This window comes from Sapajus apella, unplaced genomic scaffold (assembly GCF_009761245.1).
Source record: "Sapajus apella isolate SASKATOON/1434 unplaced genomic scaffold, GSC_monkey_1.0 scaffold20, whole genome shotgun sequence".
NCBI classification, from domain to species: Eukaryota; Metazoa; Chordata; class Mammalia; order Primates; family Cebidae; genus Sapajus; species Sapajus apella.
In genome coordinates, this window is record NW_022436960.1 from 9,749,147 (window position 1) to 9,771,174 (window position 22,028).

The 22,028-nt window shown below is 39.1% G+C and overlaps 1 protein-coding gene across 19 annotated transcripts in view; it reads right to left on the reverse strand.

Moving 5' to 3' along the window:
* UNC79 (unc-79 homolog, NALCN channel complex subunit) overlaps nucleotides 1-22,028 on the reverse strand; it is a 279,776-nt gene that overhangs the window by 89,567 nt on the left and 168,181 nt on the right. For 14 of the 19 annotated variants that reach the window (XM_032287551.1, XM_032287558.1, XM_032287568.1 and 11 more), the window contains 6 exons: nucleotides 19,564-19,745; nucleotides 15,990-16,191; nucleotides 14,371-14,550; nucleotides 12,823-12,888; nucleotides 4,427-4,713; nucleotides 906-1,088 (listed from right to left, as the gene is read on the reverse strand). In XM_032287551.1, the coding sequence (XP_032143442.1) occupies nucleotides 906-1,088; nucleotides 4,427-4,713; nucleotides 12,823-12,888; nucleotides 14,371-14,550; nucleotides 15,990-16,191; nucleotides 19,564-19,745 (1,100 nt within the window). The remainder of the gene's footprint in view (nucleotides 1-905; nucleotides 1,089-4,426; nucleotides 4,714-12,822; nucleotides 12,889-14,370; nucleotides 14,551-15,989; nucleotides 16,192-19,563; nucleotides 19,746-22,028) is intronic. The other 5 variants (XM_032287562.1, XM_032287567.1, XM_032287563.1 and 2 more) reach the window with 2 other exon arrangements.

A 22,028-nucleotide genomic window follows, 5' to 3' on the forward strand; every position in this document is an offset into this window, starting at 1 on the left:
GGTAAAAGCAGATTCTGCTCATGGTCTTATTTATTTATTTACTTATTTATTCATTCATTCATTCATTCATCCATTTAGAGACAAGGTCTTACTCTGTTGCCCAGGTTGGAGTGCAGTGGCATGATCATGGCTCACTACAGCCTCAACATACTGGGCTCAGGTGATCCTCCCACGTCAGCCTCCCAAGTAGGCGGGATCAGGCACATAAAAAATTAGCCACCATACTTGGCTAATTTTTTGTAGAGAAATCACCACTAAAGAACTTAACCATGAACCTAACCATGTAACCAAACACCACTTGTTTCCCAAAAACCTACTGAAATAAAAGATATGTTCTATATGTTGCCCAGGCTGGGCTCAAACCCCTAGACTCAAGCAACCCACCCACCTTGGCCTCCCTTATAAGTGCTGGATTGCAGAAGTGAGCCACCACACCCTCCCCCATGGCCTTATTTTTACAAGGGACCATATTCCTTTCCTCCTGCACCAAACCACTGACAGCAATGCATGCCAGTTCATAGTTATAATTCCCTTCAAGAAAAGTATCTGGCATAAACATTTAGAGAATGAATACAATTTCAGATATCTTCTTTGTTTTCTGAAATAATAATGAATACTTAGATAAAATACGAGACTGAGTATAAACAGAGGTTCTTGATCAACAGCCTACCATTTATCATTCTTTGTTTTAAACATTTTTAGAGCATATATTGTAAAGGCCTCCCATTTCTATTTTCATTTCAATACCTCTTTGGTTCTTAACAGTAATTGCATATCTTGATCCTTCTTCTGAAGGTCAAACTTTTATCCTACAAAATTTTCAGCTAAAGACTCAGGTGTTCTCCTAATGCTGTACTCTCTAAGAGAATCACCACATCCAAAACAGTAATGACCACCAAACTCACCTTGTAAAGGATGACAAGCAAAGCCTTCAACCACATCTGCCGGATGTGAGGCTTTAGGGACCAGAGGGAGCAACGAGGCGGCTGTTGGAAATAATGCCGGAGTTGAGGACAAGAGCAGTATTTGAGCACCTGAACCACTAAGGGGAGAAGGTGTTTTCCCAAGTTAATGTTATAGTCCATAACCTGAAATAGAAAAGATATTAATAACTGATGGAAAGCTACAAAGAACACTCAGAAGTTAAAAGGAAAAATTTGAGCCATCCCAGTGATTAAAATTTTTAACAGGCAAAATATTTAACAGGCATCCCACAGAATATTCAAAGTAATGGCTAGTATGCACAAAGGAAATGTCCAACCTAACAAAAAAATTTGAAACTTGCAAATGAAAGTCGTTTTAATCTAATTAATTATCTATTTATCTATTTCAGTACCTATTGAAAATAAAATTTTATTTATTCAACTATTAACCAGAGTTAAACTAGACAATGACGAAACCTAGTACTGGTAACCACCTGCGGAAATGGGCATTCATAGACAACAGGCAACACTTGGTTCAATCTTTGAACTGACTATTATTCCAACCAAACTTGGTACAATCTTTTGGGAAAGCAATTTAGCAATATGTATTCAGAAACAAGAAAAAGCACATTCCAGGTGCAGTGGCTCATGCCTGCAATCCCAGCACTTTGGGAGGCTGAGGCAGATAGATCGCTTGAGCCCCTGAGTATGAGACCAGCCTGGGCAACATGGCGAAACTCTGTCTGTACCTAAAATACAATAAATTATCTGGGTGTTGTGGTGCACACCTATAGTCCTAGCTACTCAGGAGGCTGAGCTGGGAAGATCCTCTGAGCCTGGGAGGTCAAGGCTGCAGTGAGCCATGATCACATCACTGCACTCCAGCCTGGGCTACCAGAGAGAGACCCTGTCCCAAAAAAAAAAAACAAAGAAAAAAGCATACAGCCATTAAATATATCCCAGGAAATAATCAGACAAGTGTTCTAAATGCATGTATAAAGAAATTTAACATAGCTTTGTTTATAGTCACCCCAAACTGAAAACAACCTCCATACTCAACAATATGGGATGAGATAAATAAAATACTGTTTGTATAACTACAGAATACTATGTAGTCATTAAAAAGAATGATACAAATGTATTTACATGATATAAACTTCATAATAAATCTTACGTTTAAAAAGCTTGCACCAAAATCTCAGAAATCATCACTAAAGAACTTAACCATGAACTTAACCATGTAACCAAACACCACCTGTTCCCCAAAAACCTACTGAAATAAAAGTATTTTTAAAAGGTTGAATATATATCAGTATGTATAATATGAACCTATCATTTAAAAAATGTGTAGACATACATATGTGAGTATGAAATTATGTATAAATTTGGAGGCAGCAATATATGCCAAAATGTTAGGAAGCTATTTTTGACATGGGTTTTCTGGAGTTATACAAACTCAATATAAAAATTTAATTTTTAATTTTTAGCTTATACTTCTAAAGTGAACAAGGCATAATGTGGATTCAGAGGGTAGGGGAAGAGGGAAGGAGGGTTTGGTATCTGAAACAGCGACAGCTAAGAATTAGCAGTGATCCATCCAGTTACCCGCGTCAGCAAGGGACAATGACATGCATATTGCTCTCACATTGCTTATCTGTGTTCATTATAGTATAATTTATTTGAGCTAATTGACAATAACAACTATCATCTACTGAATTCCTACAATGAGACAAGCATTGATCAAGGTAGACAAGCATTGATCAAGGTGTTTGCAATATGTTTTCTCTAATCTCTCAGAAAAGGAAATCTGTGTTACCAATAAGCAAGCAGAGTGCCTAAGCCCTAGCAGCTAATAACAGCAGCAGAGCTGAAATTCATATCCGAATCTCTCTAGCCCCAACTCCTACATCTTTGCAGATTGGTGCAGCTGTTCTGGAGGGTCAGATTTGTAGCACTGACCAACTTAGGCGTACATTTGCCCCACAACCCAGCGACTCTTCTGGATCCATCTCCCTAAGGGATTCTCACATTGGTTGATGTGAGATGTAAGGTGCATGTACAAGGCTGCTTATTGCTGAACCGTTGGGGGTAGTGAGGCATTGGGAGCAATATGAGTGTCCATCACTAGGGGTGGTATATGTCCACCATGGCATGCAATATAGCAGTTAGAAGTAGCAGACGCACATGAAAAGCCAATGATGACGGTGCGGCATGAAGTTGCATGATTAACTCAACTCTCTCCACCTGAAGCCAAAAAAGGAAGAGGATTTTTTGTTTAAACTACACAAACAAAAAAATCGTATACTATCTCTCTTTTTTTTTTTTTTTTTTTTTTTACATGGAGTCTCGCTCTGTAGCTTAGGCTGGAGTGCAATGGTGTGATCTTGGCTCACTGTAACCTCCGCCTGCCAGGTTCAAGTGATTCTCCTGCCTCAGCCTCCTGAGTAGCTGGGACTACAGGTGCCCACCACCGTGCCTGGCTAATTTTGTGTGTGTGTGTATTTTTAGTAGAGATAGGGTTTCACCATATTGGCCAGGCTGGTCTTGAACTCCTAACCTTGTGATCCACCTACCTCGGCCTCCCAAAGTGCTGGGATCACAGGCATGAGCCACAGCACTTGGCCACTCCTTCATTGTTTAATGGGTTGAGTTTCAGTTTAGGATGGTAAGAAAGTTTTGAGAATGGATGGTGGTGATGGTTGCACAACAGCATAAAAATACTTAATGTCACTGAACTGCACACAAAAATTGTTAAAATGGCAAATTTTATGTATATTTTACAAAAGAAAAAAAACCTCCCACACTCCCTTGATAATACCAGGGTACCAATTCTTTTTTTTTTTTTTACTGTATATGAAAATATTTAATACAATGGCAATTTTAATAGATAAATATAAATTTGAGTGTGTAATACCAAATGGAAAGTAGCTGAACCACACAAAGAAAAAAAGGCTTTACGTATCTCCAAACTTAGCTGTTTTAAATAAAGTATTAGAACGTGAATATTAGAACCTCCTTCTAACTAGAAAGATTTAGTAAGATATAATTAAAATTAATATAAACTAAAATTACAATTTCTAAAATAGAATTAACAAACCAAATTTAAGTATTTTTAGAGATTGAAAAAAATAAGCACGTGATCTAGAAACCAAATATTCTAAAATGATTATGTAACTATCATATCAAGGTACATTCTTCATATGCTACAAGATTAACATCTCTCTCTCTCTCTCTCTCTCTCTCTCTCTCTCTCGCATACACACACACACACACAGACACACACACACACACCTACACATACACACCCTGAGTCTCTCTCACTCTTCCTCAGCCGGGCTACCGATTCTTACTCATCTTCACATTCCCCTCCACATACTCCTGCATTATACCAAGCAATTTGTACAAACCTTTCCACGGAACCAATGTTGGCCACATGGAATGTAATGCCTTGCTTCTACTGAAAGCGTAAGGGTGTGACTTCCGAAAGCTGTTATTACACTTACTTGGGCAATTCCTGCAATGAATGCATTAAAGCAAGTTGACAGGCGCATTTTTTGAGGTGCAATCATGAAGCAACCTTCCTGTTGGTCATAGCCGAGTAAGACGTACAGGTGTCGCTTGACCGTGTTGAAGGCCTTCGCACTGCTGATATCTGACTCAGCGCTACTCTCATCCTTGGCCATGAACTTCATGAGCACTGTAATCAGTTGGTGAACTGTCTGGTGGTCAATCCCAGCATCTTCTGGGAGCAGGTCCTTGATGGTGTTGTCATTTTCAGGAGATTGTTGTCCTGTCAGTACAAGAAAGGCTGTCAGTGGGTGGCTCCCTCACAAGTAAAGTGACACTAAAATCTCTTAGATATTGACATAGCGCCCTTGTTTCCGCTTCTACTAAACTTTCTGCTCCAGTCAGACTTTAAGGAACTTAAAGACACAATATGGGCTAATAGGCAGAGACTTAATCCAGGGTAAAAGTTATTATGTTCATCAACAACCAAGTAATTTGGAGGAATTAAGGGAATGGAAAGGAAAATAGGGTGCTATTGAGGAATATTATCCTCAAACAGCAAGAGAAATGCCTAAATAAATTTTGCATTTAGCAAAATTTGTAATATCTTGGCAAAGTTTTATCCTCAGCAATAAAGGTTTTTTTTCCAGCTTTGTAAAATAAGCATGTAAGAATAACCACAAACATTATAGTCTAAATTCCACTGAGGCCAAAACCACTGGGTTATTCTGTTTAAATTATTGTCTCAATTTAGTTATGCTCATGAATCAGCTGGTGCAAAAAAAGTTCTTTTCCAAATCATGAAATATTAACAATAGGTACTCTTTAAATAAAATAGTCAAAATTACAAATAGCAAATTATAAGCCCTGCTGTATGTCATGAGAAACATACAAGGGAGGGAGAGGACACAAACAGAAAGAGAGCAAAGCATGAACTTTTAAAAACAGAAAAACACCACATGAAGGTGAGCAGAAAGTTCACGTGGAAAGAAAAGGAAAAAATACCTTAGCCCTTGCTTCCTCTTGACCTAGTAAATAATGGTATCTGAACAGCTCCCTGACATTGACTTTCTCTGTTATTTTTCAAAGTCAGAAATTATCCTGCCTCCCTTTGTTTTTCTGCCCCTTCTTAGCAGGTTTAGATTAGAGCTTTGGGAGAAGGAAGAGTGACATTTGCTCTTCTATATTTATGGTTTGGGGCTTATTTAAAATATCTTGTCCTTTTTTTTTTTTTTTTGATAAGCAATATTAGAATTTCTAAATTGAAAACAAAGGTTTTGCCTGGTGGATTAGATCAGCACACTGACATTCTCATCTCTCATCCTGCAAGGAAATGTTCTACTAAATGATGACAAGCTTTGGTAGCAAACCATTATAAACCAAGCCTTGGTTACATCTGTTATAATTATGGTATAAAGGATGCAACAAAGGGTTAGGTAGTAATTTATACCTATTAACTCCTCAGTTCATTTGGCAAAATCTCAGCCTTCCAGGGCACAGCCAAGAGAAGTGAGGCATAAGAAATGTTTCTGGGAATTGCAGAAATTTGCTGTCTCAAGCCCAAATACTTTTTCTCTGGGACAGTAGTATGAAGGTCAAATTCTGAATTTACCAGTTTAGACCTGTACGTAAGGTAACAAGCATGGTTGTCAAGTTTCCCAGACAATCAGAAGAATGTTGTTGGTCTGTTCAAAAGTGAACTGCTGAGAAGGGACAGTTGACAATAAATGAAGAGGCAACAGAGGTGGCTTAGTGTGAGAGCCTCTAACACAGAGAAAAACATCTGACACATTTCAGTATGAGTCCAGGACATTCACACTTTTCTGTCTCATAGAATCTGTTCATGAAGGAATAAATATGTATGATATATTTTAGAGAAACTTTTTCAAATAAAATTATTCCAATAAAACCTAAGGATTTGTTTATTACAGTGTTTCACATGTGGGTGATCAATACATTGTTAATATTATAATTACTTATTAGGCATGTATCAGGAAAAAAAAGCAATTTATGTGGAACACCCTATTTCAATGAGAGGCTGGAAATGTGAAACGTCACTGTATGTCATTAAATTAAATGTTTGTAATATAGGATTTGACCAGATACAATACCTATGTAAACCCTTGTAAGGCAAAATAGAAAAAGATTACAGAACTATTTTTTCTGGGCACAGTGGCTCACATCCGTAATCCCAGCACTTTGGGAGGCCGAGATGGGAGAATCACTTGAGCCCAGGAGTTTGAGACCAGCCTGGACAACATGATGAGACCCGGTCTCTACAAAAAATACAAAAATTAGCTGGGCATGGTGGGGCACACCCATAGTCCCAGCTACTTGGGAGGCTGAGGCAGGAGGATCACTTGAGTTTGGGAGGTTGAGGTTGCAGTGAGCTGTGATCATGCCACTCTACTCCAGCCTGAGCAACAAAGCAAGACTTCGTCTCAAAAAAAAAGAAAAAAAAAAAAGAAAAGAAAAATATTTACTCTTGATTTTTTTTTCCACCAGAATATTACTTTACAACTAGGACGTTGTTGCTTTGGACAAGTTTGGGCCAAGAATATGACAGAGTTCCCTGCAGGGTTCAGTGTTATTGTAGCAGCAAGTAATGGTTGTTACAATATAGCTTCAATCCTCAACTCCTTTTAGCTCTGCAGTGCAAGATTGAAGAGACCATGTATCACTCAGTCCTGCTCAGCCACCTCATGTCTACACTGGCTCAATTCCAAAGTCCCAAAGTTAAAAATTGGAACTGGAGAGCATTTGAGAGGAAGTTTGCTCCTTTGTTTTATAGTGCTGAGAATCTAGGGACCTCAATATAGAACAAAGGGCACTCCTAGCAAGGCCCAACTAGGACCCTGTCCCTGTTTCCCTCCATCACAATTCAAGTCTAGAAAACAGACCATCAGACTTCAGCTTAGATGTTTCAAAACTCTGCTTCTCATTGCAAGTGGGCATGTTTCTAAAAAATGTGTAACCTTGAGTTTTCCTATGACATCATATTTTCCTGATGACTGTCATTCCATACATGCGCATCTCACTGTAGATTCATTTTCACTGATCTTAAGTTTGCTGCTTTCCCTGAATAGCAAGTAATGAGTGATCTTTAAGAAATGTACTGAAAAAAAAAAAGATAAATTGCGAAAGGTTTGCATAAAAAATTTTAATCTCTTTTTATGCTAATAATTTACCCTCCAGTGTAGGCTTTACAAGTGTGCACTTTATTTACTGCTTTTCTTTGAAATAGAGTAAGCTTGTGACTGCTGCACTCTTCAAAAAGAAAAGTTACCTTAATCCAAACCCTAAGAAAAATAAGCTGTAGATAAGCTGAAATGTTCTCTATCAATAAAGACAATATTAATGTTTTAGCCTAGAAAAGGTATGAAATTACCATTTTAAAACTAAATGCCTAGAAGTATTCTCTCTAAAGAAAACAAAATGCTTACTAGTTTTGAATGCTAGTCTGTGAAATTCCTATATCTGTCCTAACCATAGAGATTTAACACGTTAAGGGGTCGGATTTTATATTTTCTATAAAGAGAAAATATAATTATATTTATAATTATAATTATGGAGGCAGAGCTATTCCTACCATAACTTTAATGTGGACTGAGTCCATTACAGTCTGTCCACAGAGCTGTATAACGGATTGAAACTCCGAAGTGTAACACAACATTATTTATTCAGATGATTTGAAACCAGGCAAGATCAGGATCTGCTTTTCCAGACTTATCTCCTATCATTTCACCTGAAATGTTGACATTCTTACAAGCTGGGCTACTCGTGGATCTCAGGAGGGAGCTAACATTTCTCCGTCTTTGCACCTTTTCTCATGGTGCTTTCTTCACCTTGCAAGGTGGTTCTCTACTGTCCCCCTACAATGTTGTGCTATCAACTGGTCCCCAAAAGCCATTCTCATTACATATACCCAGTCTTCCAGCAATTGGATGTGATCCCTAAATTCTTTGAGTTTCTAAGGACAAGAAAGGAGGGAAGACAGGAGAGGGTAAAAGAATGGAGGAAAATTTCCTTTTGCACTTCCTAATTCCCATGTGGCCAATGACAATTATGCGAGGGAGAACATTTTGTGTATTCATTTGCCTTAATACTCCAATAAGAACATAGGCTCCTTGAATGCAAATGCCATATTTTATCCATTTTTATATCCGTCGCAGGATAGGAGCCAATGTCTGACATACAGTAGATGCTTATGATACATAAATGTCTGTTGAAATGCACTAAATTCAAATAAATATGTCAGAACTTATATTCTATATAAGAGAAAAATTGATAAAGTCCCAGAACAGCAGGAATATGGGAACATTTTTCTATGTGAATTGGCTCACTGACCCCGCTGTCAAACCAACAAATGGCAAGCTTACTCTGCACTTGGTTGAGAGCAGCCAATGAGTAAGCACTGTAAATGAGGTTCCATTCCACAGGCAGCTCTCACTACACTGCCTTGCTCATCTCCCTACGTCCTTACCTCGGTGTTCCATTGCGTGTGCACATGTCCACTGCTGGGGCAGTGGCTAACTTCATGTCCTCCTATGCTCCCCATCCCTGCCTTTTCTCCTTCCCATCTCACATCCTATCATCATGTGTTTATATCTCATCCACCAGTCAAGCGTGGCTGAAAAGCCACTTGTCCACGAGAACTTCCCTAATGTCTCCAGCTAGTAGAAAGCTCCCCTCCCTTTGCATCTGACATGACTCATCCTACATACTGTCACTTTCACTCAAGATGAGGATTTACTGATGTTCATACTTAATATCCCTTACTTGGCCACAAGCAAGTTAAGAGTATAAAAATTTCTCTTTTTTTTTTTTTTTGAGACAGAGTTTCGCTCTTGTTACTCAGGCTGGAGTGCAATGGCGCGATCTCGGCTCACCGCAACCTCCGCCTCCTGGGTTCAGGCAATTCTCCTGCCTCAGCCTCCTGAGCAGCTGGGGCTACAGGCACGCGCCACCATGCCCAGCTAATTTTTTGTATTTTTAGTAGAGACGGGGTTTCACCATGTTGACCAGGATGGTCTTGATCTCTTGACCTCGTGATCCACCCGCCTCGGCCTCCCAAAGTGCTGGGATTACAGGCTTGAGCCACCGCGCCCGGCCGAGTATAAAAATTTCTAATGCATCTTTGTATTCTTCATATTTCCTAGTCCAGTAGGTGTATAATAAATGTTTGTTCAACAAGCATTTGTGGCACACACCTGTAATCCAAGCTACTTGGGAGGCTGAGGTGAGAGGATCCCCTGAGCCCAGAAGCTCAAGACCAGCCTGAACAACATAGCGAGATCCCCATCTCAAAAAAAAATATTTGTAATGTTTGTTGAACCAAAATTGTCATTTCCCAAAAATATAACTTCGAACAAGAGTATTCCTTTAAAAACAACTGTACTCTGACTTAATGGATCTTAATGGTCAATTGGCATTTTGCAAGTTAGTGAAGAAGTGAATTGTAAACCATCTGTAGAAAGAAAGAAAGTGCTCAGAGAAAAGTTATTTGGAATTCTAGGCTGGGACAATAAGGAGACAGGAAAAGTCAAAGCAAGAGTGTTTTATTGGTCCTAACTAGTACTGGGCACCTTCTCTTACGGATACAAACGCAGGCCAAGAGACCTCCAGGTTTCCCTGCAGGCTGAAGCAGAACTTGGAGTATGCAAGTCCCATGAGGGATGGGGATAGCTCTGGGCCAATCTAGGGTCCTAACTGGGAAGGTCCTTTGGTCTGGACACTCATGGTCTTAAGTTCCATAGCAGGCCTGAAAAGTCCAGCCAACTCCATAACCAGATTGGTGTCCTCATGTCCCACAGGGCAGAAATGCCCTAAGACCAGTTAATCAAGAGGTAGTTGTAGTGCAAAGAAAGCAAGTCAAGTCCCTTGGATGCCAGCATCAGTTCTGTTCCTAACTAGTTAGTCATACATGACCTTAAGAAATCATCTAAGCAGAATTGCTTAATCCCTCACTACATCAGTTTTCCTGTAAGTAAAGAGGTACTATGGTACTATATATATATGTATATATATATATATGAAGGATTATCATTATTATATACCTATTATTGTTTAATTATGCATTTCAGGCAAAGAGGAACATGATATAATTAAGCACCCTATGTTCACATGGGATTGATACCATTAGTTCAGTATTGTGCTTATGTAATATAACAACTGCTACATTCTATTCAATCAATCTTCATCAGTGTTCTAAATACATGAAGACAAAAAAATTCCTGGTTCTTACAGCACCAGTGAAAGTAGTCCTTATGTCTAATCATACAAATTGTAGATTAGCAATTAAAAAGATTGTGTATCTCATCAATTAGGATGAAATGAAGGTGCTGAATTCCTACTGGCAGTTACATGCCTTGTTACAGAGCTCAGGACCTCTGGGCTTGTCACCAACAAGCTTGTTCTTTTGTGAGAATCTCAGCTTCTTCCTCTATAAAATGAGACTGTTAACACATTGCTAAGGTTTCAGCTATAAGATTCTATGAATTTTATTTCTATGCACAAAGACTTTGATTTGACTCATAAAAGTCACAAAGGAATACGACTCTCTACAAACCTTGCAGAGTATACCTTTTATAGAAAACAGAATTTTCTATTCCATTTGCTGTGAGTACCATGTAAAGGCTAAGATCAGAGAATCACAAATTGTAAATCCAATGCCAAAAATTTCAACCTACACAGCAATTTAATATAAGTCTTATTATATAAAGGGGCATCTGCTTTATTTCAAGCCTCATCAATAAGAGGTCTGCACAGAGGCATTCATTACTTGGACCAAACAAAAGTATGTTAGTTACGTAGCAAATTCTTCCGTTTCCATTTAATGACTGTCTTAAACCATTCTGCACGATCTTATGATAATTCTGGCATGTCCTTGCTTCCAAGTTAGAAACAGTCAGGGTCTAGTAAAAATGGAACCCTATAGTAGTTTGAAACTGCCTTATAAGCTGAGCCAGCTATTTCCATATCTAAGCAAGTTTTGCTTATGATGGTGTCATGTAAATTATCTTTCCTGAAGTTTCAGCCTCATATTTAATCTAAACAATGCTGTTATCTGCCTCTTTTCCATCTGGCCACTTTTGGTGGAATAATTAGATGCCTGAAGGCATTTTTTAACTCGAGAAACACATGTATGTGTTTTCCTACAGAGATGTGAGGAGACTCTGAGTTGGACTGTTAAAGTGGATAATTATTATGAAAGGCTAGCTTTTCAGCTAAGCCTTAAGACAAAGAGGCAAGCTAGAGTAAAATAAATTTATGAAACCGCCTAAGTACAAACTCAAAAATTCCCCACTGAAGGGGAACTGCATGAATTTCATATTTCTAATGAATCTTTGAATCAGGAGTTCTTATTTGTATTCTTTTTTTGAAAAAGGAACAGCACAGTAGAGTACACAAGTGATGTGTAAGGCAAGGTAGAGGGACTCTACCAAATGTTTGCTATTCTTTTTTTCTCATCAATTTTCAAAGAGAAAGGACATTTTGGCCACCCTCTGCTGTCTGCATGCATGATCTCCGGGATTTTCTCTCTCCTCTCCCACTCCTGACTCCCTTTCTTTCAAATGTCCTTTTTATAATAAAAATACACATGATAAATGTTCCTTCTGAGACTGTCTGTACCATCCTGAAAGTTTATCTTAAAACCAGTAGTCTTAGATGAAAACTCAAATGTTCTATAACATGGGTGGTAGTTACCAAGTTTGTTTCTAACTAATGAGAAGGTATTGAGAACCTTCACAATCTTCCCAGTGAGTTCCAGCACCATTCATGTGGAATCTCCTTGCCAATGCCCTTTCAACTCTTAGGCTACTTCATGTTAAATTGTAATATATCACGGAACATCAAATGATCATTAAACTGTATCATGCTGAATATGATCCTACGGCCCTCCAAATAGTGGAAATTCTCCTTTCTCTGAGAAACAGAAATGCATGTAGAGTTGCAAAGAATCAGGAATGGCTAAGGGGATGAGCAGATGATGGTGGTTCAAATGTATAACCTTTTAAAATGTAAATGAAATGTATGGTTTTCCTATAGCAGATTATATGAACAAAATATTTCTATGTGTAAAGACACATACAAATATAAATACTATGTATAGCTCTAGTCATACTGGCTCTCTGGGGAAAGGTGCATACTCAGGTGATAGGATGCTTCTTACTGGACCAAAAGTTAATGGGATCAAAAGCCATCTGTTAGTATCAAAATGGAAAGAATTGCCATATCAGGTGCTTAAACACTTGAACATCTGGGGTACGACCCTTTTGAGCTTGCAAATTCTAAGTATATCACTCTGGTCCAGTTAGAGACACTGCATTCTCTACCTTGTCCACCTGTGATAGACACTTGCACACGGCCCTTCAACGTCAGAAGTACCCACCTGGCGTCTGTTCAGGTGTCCCACCGAGAGCTGGAGCAGACTGCTCATGCCTGGTCAACCTCATAGCTTAAAAATCAACAACAACTCTATTTAAATAAGCATTACAGACAACTGGAGCCTAGAAAATATACTCAGTGCTAACCATATTGGATAGTAGGGGCAGGTTTCATTTTTCCATTTGTAATTAACATCACATAAAAGTTGTTTATGCAAACAAAAGTTTTGCAGTTTTTATTTGAATTGTAAGAATATCCTTCAATGTTACTTCATCTTCAAAACTGTCATGTGAATTAATGAACAAGAAATAACAAAAAATAAACTTTACATTCCAAACTGATCAATTAAGCTATAAATAGAGCTGGGAAACTCATATAAAATTTTTTCTTTTTTTAATCTAGGTATTGGTTTCTAGGATTTAAACAGTTTCACCCAGGGCCTAGCACTATCACTGATTATTCTTAAATGACCACCTATGATTATCTTTGCTCCCTGAAAAACTGGGTTATTGACTACTTAAAGGGATTTCATTCATATTTAACTCTTCCAAAGTTTAAAAGAACACATTTCCATAGCTTGTCATAAAATAGAGAAAATGTAATGAATAAAATCAAATCATATTTATGATTAAAAATGGTTATGTTCTATAAGGCTGTCTTCTAATGAATGCCAGTGAAAAACAAACCTTTCAACTTCTGACAGGATAAGAAATACGTTTTGGGGCATCATTTTATTAACTTCACAGTGATTATTTAAAGATTAAATCATTTAATAAATTTTACAAGTTAGTAATATATTTAAACATACTCATTCACTAGTATGGTGATTTAGTGACGAATTTTTAATTATTTGTCCTTCATGAGTCATTACTAATCATTAGAGTTTATCTAGTCATTTGGTAATTTAAGGAAAATTTTATTCCCTTTAAAACTGTAATATAAAGAAAGACCTTTTATAGAATACGTGTATATGGTCTTTTAAAAAAAATTGGCAATGAAGCTTATTTTTATTTATAAATTATCTGGTGAAGATGCACAGAAATTCAACTTCTCAGCTTGATTTCTCTATTTCAAAAGCAACCATTATTATTGGTTTTTCTGGGGAGGGGGCTTGTGTGGCCGCTTCTCCCAAACATTATAAAATGCATTCCAAATTTCAGCTCTCCCTCTTTAGTCGCCATAGGCCTTGCTGTCTAAGTCTTATTCAGAAAGCTCTTAGGATATAAGATTGGTGGTGCAAACTTTGGTGTTCTAGGGTTTAGGAATAAATGTTTCTTCTAAATTGGATGCCAAGCATCAATGCATTTGCTGCCTTTTACATTTCAAAAACCTCTACTACTGGATCAGGGCTTTGCTATCCCAGCAAACTAGTAAAAGCAACCCTAGACATTTATGCCCCTGGGGTGATTCTCTAGGGAATCTGAAAGTCAAACTTATTGAACAAACTCAGTTTGTTAAACATGCTATACTTTCTGTGAACATTCAACAAGACAAGTCAGCCTCAGAAAGACATTAAACAGATTTAGTGGGAGGATGGAAGAAGATACTCAACGAATTTTGGAGGTCAGGGTCTCAGGGAGGGAGAGTGCCCTCTTGGATTCCACTGGCCCTTTCACGCTGTCCCTCAGGGAACGTACACTCTTCTGGCGGTTTCTTGCAAAGCGAGCTCTCTTGATCTTCCACAAGGCTGCATCGCTGAGGTTAGCAACGTTGGTTCTCACAGCAGTGATGGCTTTGCAAAAGGAATTAAAGAGACTATCACTCTCCTTTACTGGCTATGTAATCCACCTAGTCTATAACAATCCATCTGTGTAGACTTTCAATATTAAAATACGTTTTTCATGGCTATATATCTCCCTTTATGATGAGTCTTACATAAAAAAAATGACTATTGCCTATCATGATTTTTTTTTTCTGCCTAGACCACAAAATTAAATTATCTAATTTTGGTTATCATTGGATAGTTGAGTGATGAAAGTCTTTTCTCCACCTATTCAGAGCTGTAGGTAACTGATTTATAACTAAGCAAGAGGCCAGGTGTAGTAGCTCATGCCTGTAATCCCAGCATTTTGGGAGGCCTTGAGGCCAGGAGTTTAAGACCAGCCTGGGCAATATAGTAAGACCCCCATCTCTACAAAAAAAGAAAAATTAGCCAGGTATAGTGGCTCACACCCATAGTCCCAGCTACTCAGGAAGATTAGCTGGGAGGACTGTTTAAGCCCAGGAGTTGGAGGCTGCAGTGAGCTATAATGACACCACTACACACCTGCCTGGGCAACAGATTCAATGCAATTCCCATCAAAGTATCATCATTATTATTCACAGAGCTAGAAAAACAAGAAAATTCATATGGAACCAAAAAAAGAGCCTACATAGCCAAAGCAAGACTGAACAAAAAGAACTAATCTGGAGGCATCATATTAAAACTGGAGTTCAAACTATACTACAAGGCTATAGTTACCAAAACAGCATGGCACTGGTATATATACACACACACTGTGGAATACTGCTTGGCCATTTAAAAGAATGAAATAATGGCATTCACAGCAATCTGGATGGAGCTGGAGACTATAATTCTAAGTGAAATAATGCAGAAATGGAAAACCAAGTATCATATGTTCTCACTTATAAGTGGGAGCTAAGCTATGAGGATGCAAAGGCATAAAAATGACAGAATGGAATTTGGGGATTTGGGGGGTAGGGTGGGAGGAGGTGAGGGCTAAAAGACTACACACTGGGTACAAAGTATAATGCTCAGGTGATGGGTACACCAAAATCTCAGAAATTACCAGTAAAGAACTTATCCATGTAACCAAAAGCCACCTATGTTCCAAAAACTATTGAAATTTAGAAAGCAGCAAGAGTGAGTTTGCAAGGTACAAATATGCTTCCCAAAATTCCTCACAAACATTATAAACATAATGATCGAATCATGTTTAGGGAACACAGGGTCATATATTTATCATAGGTCAAGGAAATGAGAATTTTGACTTTGGAATGGCAGGATACACTTAAATCTACAGGTTACTACAGTAGCTATTCAATAAGCATTTAATGAATTGAGTGCATGAGGTCAAGGCATCCTCTGTAGAGGAATTAAATGGCATGCCAATATCTGCTCTTTGTCTAAGCAAGCACAATGGAAACTGTGACGGTTTTCATTTTACTTACTTGTAGGAAAAGGAAATTCCTTGTTACAATCCAAATGTAGCTGGGCTTCCAAAGAAAGCGTCTCAAATCTATTGACAAAGAACTCCCAACTCAAAGCAGGAATATCCTGCTTAAGAAAATGCAAGAGTAAAAGCTTGCTCAGAATTGTGGGTCTGTCTTTAACCACAGTATCAAACTGGAAGTCAAGACAAAGACACAGACCCTGGGGAAAAGGAGATTAAAAAAAAAAAGTCAGATATAAACATCTAAGTTACTTTAAAGCCAATATACTAAGCAAAGTCAATTAAACAAGTCAGCTTACTCAATTCAAACTTATAATGTAGAATGATCCCACTGGAATCTTTTTTGATTGAAAGTTTTGGTAGTAAAGAAAAATGTAGAAGAGGGGTTCGGGCACAGTTGTTCATGCCTGTAATCCCAGCACTTTGGGAGGCCGAGGTGGGTGGATCACAAGGTCAGGAGTTCAAGACCAGACTAGCCAACATGGTGAAACCCTGTCTCTACTAAAAAATATAAAAATTAGCTGGGCATGGTGGCTCATGCCCGTAATCCCAGCTACTTGGGAGGCTGAGGTAGGAGAATTGCTTGAACCAGGACCTGGGAGGCGGAGGCTGCAGTGAGCCAAGATCATGTCACTGCACTCCAGCCTGGGCTACAGAGCAAGACTCCATCTCAAAAAAAAAAAAGAAAAGAAAAATGTAGAAGAGGAATTTCTCTTCACTGTGGAATATCTCTTGAATTTGGAATCAGAAATCTGAACTAAATGCATGCTATTTATTTTCTAATGCATTGAATAATAATCACTTAATCCAAATACTCTCAAGTCAAATGCATCTGGTTTTTTTGTTGTTGTTCTTTTGTTTTGCAGGGGAGGGGGTTGAGACGGAGTCTTGCTCTGTCACCCAGGCTGGAGTGCAATGGCACGATCTCAGCTCACTGCAAAGTCTGCCTCCTGGGTCCAAGTGATTTTCCTGCCTCAGCCTCCCGAGTAGCTGGGACTACAGGTGTGTGCCACCACGCTTGGCTAATTTTTTGCATTTTTAGTAGAGACAGAGTTTCACCATGTTAGCCAGATCATCTTCATCTCCTGACCTCATGATCCGCCTGCCTCAGCTTCCCAAAGTGCTGGGATTACAGGTGTAAGCCACCATGCCTGGCCACATCTGGTTTTAAGGTCTGTAGTTTTCATTAAGAGGAGCATATTTTCAAAGCTACATTTTAGAATATACAAAAAAAAATGGTCTAGAAATCTGCTTTAATCCAAAATTTCATGATTTGAAAAAAGCAAAGTCACCTGGTCTTCTTGGAATATGAGTGGAACATAGAATGTTAATCAAAGTTGGAATGGATTGAGAACCTGTTCCTCTAGTGTCTGAGTTTACCATTCCCCCTCTTTTTAACTGAATGAGACTTAAAAATTGCAATTCATCCAACCATCCCATTCATTAATTCAGCTGTCATCTAATGAGTGCCTCCTATGTTCCAGGCCCTAAGCAAGGGGTAGGACATAGAAGTACTTGGTAAGATCAACAGAGAATAATTATTCAGAAGACAACTGGAGATTTTACACACACACGAAAAAGAATATGCCACAGGCAGCATAGCCCTTCAATCTTTCAGTTCGTGCAAGCTTGCCCTTGCTTCTTGGGCTTAAAATGCAGGAAGAGGCTTACACTGGATTCGGAGACAGTGTACACACACACACACACACACACACACACACACACACACAGAGTTAAGAATGTGGACTTATTATGAATCATTCCTGAATTTTCTCTGCTGCTTACTAGCTATGTGACTCTGAAAAGGTGTCTTAACCTTTCTAACTCTCAGCATCTCTACCTGTAAAAAGAGAACCCGCAAAAGGTTACTACGAGGATTAAATGAGATAATGCATAACAGCACACTTTCAACACACCTGCCCTGGAAACACAGTAGCTATCTGAGGAATGTTAGCTCTTTCTATTGTTAGTTTAATAATAACAAAAAAATAATAAATCAGGTGCAACATGGAGAAATAGTAGATCAGAACTTTGGAGTTTCTAGTCTTAATTTTGTCACTAAATCACTTTGTGTCCTTTGATAAGTCACATAATTATCTCTCTGAGACTTGGTATCTCTGCTAAAAAATAAAGGTTCCAAACAAAATGAATATACAACTCTCTCCAGGTCTCATATTTCTTGTCTCTTTGGCTTTATTTTGTGATGTTTTGTTTTGATAGCATATTTATCTTCTTATGTTTTACTTTAATTAAAACCATAATTCAGATCAGGTGCAGTGGCTCAGGCCTATAATCCCAGCACTTTGGGTGGCCGAAGCAGGTGAATCATTTGAGGCCAGGAGTTCGAGACAAGCATGGCCAACATAGCAAAACCCAGCAAAACCCCATCTCTACTAAAAACAAAAATTAGGCAGGCATGGTGGTGTAAGCCTGTAGTCTCAGCTATTCAGGAGGCTAAGGCACGAGAATCACTTTAACCCGGGAGGCAGAGGTTGCAGTGAGCTGAGATTGCACCACTGCACTCCAGCCTAGGAGAAAAAGTGAGGCTCCAACTCAAAACAAAACTATACAAAAAACTATAATTTATCTGATTTCTCTTAGCATCTAGCCTCTAACAACAGGGGCCTCTAGCCCAGGAGCTAGCTAAGTGGTATAAGATAAACCAACCTAGTATTAAAATTTGCCACACACAGACATCCCCACATGCACGCATGCACACACACACACACACACACACACACACACACAAGTTATGTAATAATTACACTTGTCCAAAGTTATATCAGCATATAAACAAAGACTGAAAATAAAGTATCAACAAATGGGCCAGGCACTACAGCTAATGCCTATAATCCCAGCATTCTGGGACGCCTAAGTTGGAGGATTGCTTGAGGCCAGGAGTTCAAGACCAGCCTGGGTAATATAGCAGGACCCTGTCTTTACAAAAAAATAAGTCAAAAATTAGGTATGTATGGTGATGCATACCTGTAGTCCTAGCTAGTCAGGAGGCTGAGGAAGGAGGATCACTTGAGCCCAAGAATTTCAGGCTGCAGGGAATTATGATCAGCCTGGGCAACAGAGTAAGACTCTCTCTTTAAAAAAAATGGTATCAACAAATAACAACAAGGAGTCTTTTAGCAAGATGTGGTTCTGGTACATATCTTCCAATGAAAAAATCTCCATCATCATCATCATCAATATTATATGTGATGCTATGGTCTGAAAATGTGTGCAAGGCCCTCACCTCCAAATTCCTATTTTGAAACTAAATCACCAATGTGACAGTATTAGGAGGTGGGGCTTTGAGAAATGATTAGGCCATGTGGGCAGGGCCCTAATGAATGGGACTAGTGCCCTTATGAAAGAGGCCCTAGACACAGCAAAGGCCCCATCTATGAACTAGACAGCAGACCCTCATCAGACAACCTGCAAAATAAATTTCTGTTGTTTATGAACTACCCGGTTTATGGTATTTTGTCATAGCAGGTCAAACAAAGATGTGTGACAATGCAACGATTTAGTAGTGCTGACACAGACCACCTTCGGAGCAGATAACACACATCACATGTCACCTGCAACGCTGGCCTCTTTATGGTGTCAAGCAGGAGACCAGCTCTGGTAGCCACTGCGGGGTTGACATCCTCCACCGCTGTCAGGAAGCAGCAGAAGGCATGTGCCAGGGAGTACTTCAGCAGGTGGTTTTTGGTCACTGAGTGAATATCCAGAAATCTACAAATCACAGCCACTTTTTCCACTGCAATGTAAAAGAGAAGGCAAAATATATAAATACACACACAGACACGCACATGCACACATATTTATTTAGCCAGTCTGATAACTGAACTCACAGAGAAAAAGTTAACTCTGGGTCTCCCACATGGTTTATTTTAAATGCCAACAGGCAAGTCTAATGCCACCATCTCTAGTGTTACATTTCATCTGTGCAGCACTGCTTCTACTCAGTGCAGAACTTTTTTTTTTCCCATGCAGACTTGATCTAATTCTGGGTTGTCGTTTATAGTTTTTTCATATTTGTTTACCTTTCAGCTATATTTCAGACGATTCGAAAATGCCTCTATGTTCCTAACTGTGGCCATTCCATTGAAGCTCTGCAGATGACAGAGAGAGTCATCTCTCTGTCAATGGTGCCCACCATTCCTAGCTCTGGGTTCTGGTCCCCTACTCTACTCTTAGTAGGTCATGATGTGAAATGGCAGACCAAATCGACATTTCCTGGGGCTATAGAAGCCAGGTGTTTCTTCCATGCTGTAAATATACCCTTAATTGATAGATTTCTAATTACTCTGCAAATGAATGTGGAACAATTCCAGCCACTCTTAAAGCATGGCTTTATAAAAAATTACAATAGCGGCCAGGCGTGGTAGCTCACACCTGTAATCCCAATATTTTGGGAGGCCAAGGCAAGCAGATCACGGGTCAAGAGATTGAGACCAGCCTGGCCAACATGGGGAAACCCCCTCTCTACTAAAAATACAAAAATTAGCAGGGTGTGGTGGCACGCACCTGTAATCCCAGCTACCCGGGAGGGTGAGGCAGGAAAATCGCTTGAACCTGGGAGGCAGAGGTTGCAGTGAGCCGAGATCGTGCCACTGCACTCCAGCCTGGGCACAAAGCAAGACTCGTCTCAAAAAAACAACAAAAAAAGTTACAATACTAGTAAAGCAATATAGTGCAGTGCCAATTAAGACGTTTCAATATTTTGCTTAAGCTGTTCCAGCAGCCTAGAATATGCTTTTGTTTGTTTTGTTTTTTGAGACAGAGTCTCACTCTGTTGCCCAGGCTGAAGTGCAGTGGCATGATTTCAGCTCATTATAACCTCCACCTCCCGGGTTCAAGCAATTCTCATGCCTCAGCCTTCCGAGTAGCTGGAACTACAGACAGGCACCACCGTGCCCAGCTAACTTTAGTATTTTTAGTAGAGACAGTGTTTCACCATGTTGGCCAGGCTTGTCTCAAACTCCTGACCTCAAGTGATCTGCCCACCTTGGTGTCCCAAAGTGCTGGTATTAAAGGCATGAGCCACCACAACTGGCCTACGATATTCTTCCTATTGACATTCTACCATCCTTAGACAATCTCTCTGAAATTCCGTTTTGTAAAGTCTTCTCTGATCTCTTAGAGTGACCTTTCCATCCTATGAACGCCTGTAAAAATACTGCTCATTTGCATATCATTAATTTACATATACCATTTGTGTGCTAAGAATATGAGCTATCTATGAACACAGTACGTGCTCATTATATGAAATATTTTCTTTTGTGGTCTTGATTATATTTATGCCTTTTATAACTTGTCAACCTCTTACATGCTTATGTTTGGTCTCATCAATTAAACTGGAAGCCTCCTGACGAGAGCACTCTGCTCTTGTACTTCTTTCTATTGTTCCCATAGTACCTAGCATATATCTAATTTATTCAATACATTCACTTATTCACTTATTTTAAAATATATATATTAAGCACACATAAGTATACCACTAAGAAACTATCTTAGGCACTTGGGAGGAGATAGAAGTGGAAAGATGAATCATTCATAACTCTTGACTTCAAAGTTAAATTGACTAAAATAGATGACCTGTACAACTATAACTGAAATGTAACTTTTAAAAAGTTGGAAATGCCTCTAGTGTGATATAAATAAAATGCTATGGGAGATCAGCAGATACAGAAACTACTCTCCACAGCAGGGACCTAGCAGGTGAACCTCAATGGTGGCATCTGAAGGTGGATTAAGTGGAGGTGGTATTTGTGTAGGGCCCTAAAGGAAAGAGGATGAAAGGTGGAGAGCCCAGAATGGCCCGCGCATGGATGAGGGGAGGCAGGAAGCAGTGAGAACACAGCCACGGTGTGTGTAGAAAGAAGAGTAGGAATTGCGGCTGTCTGCACTTGCAGTCAGACTATTTGAATGGAAGTTTAAGGAGTCTGAATTTTATTCTCTAGGCATTGAGAAAAACCCATTAAAATTTCTTGAGTAGAAAAGTAACATGACCTTGGCCAGGTGCGGTGGCTCATGTCTG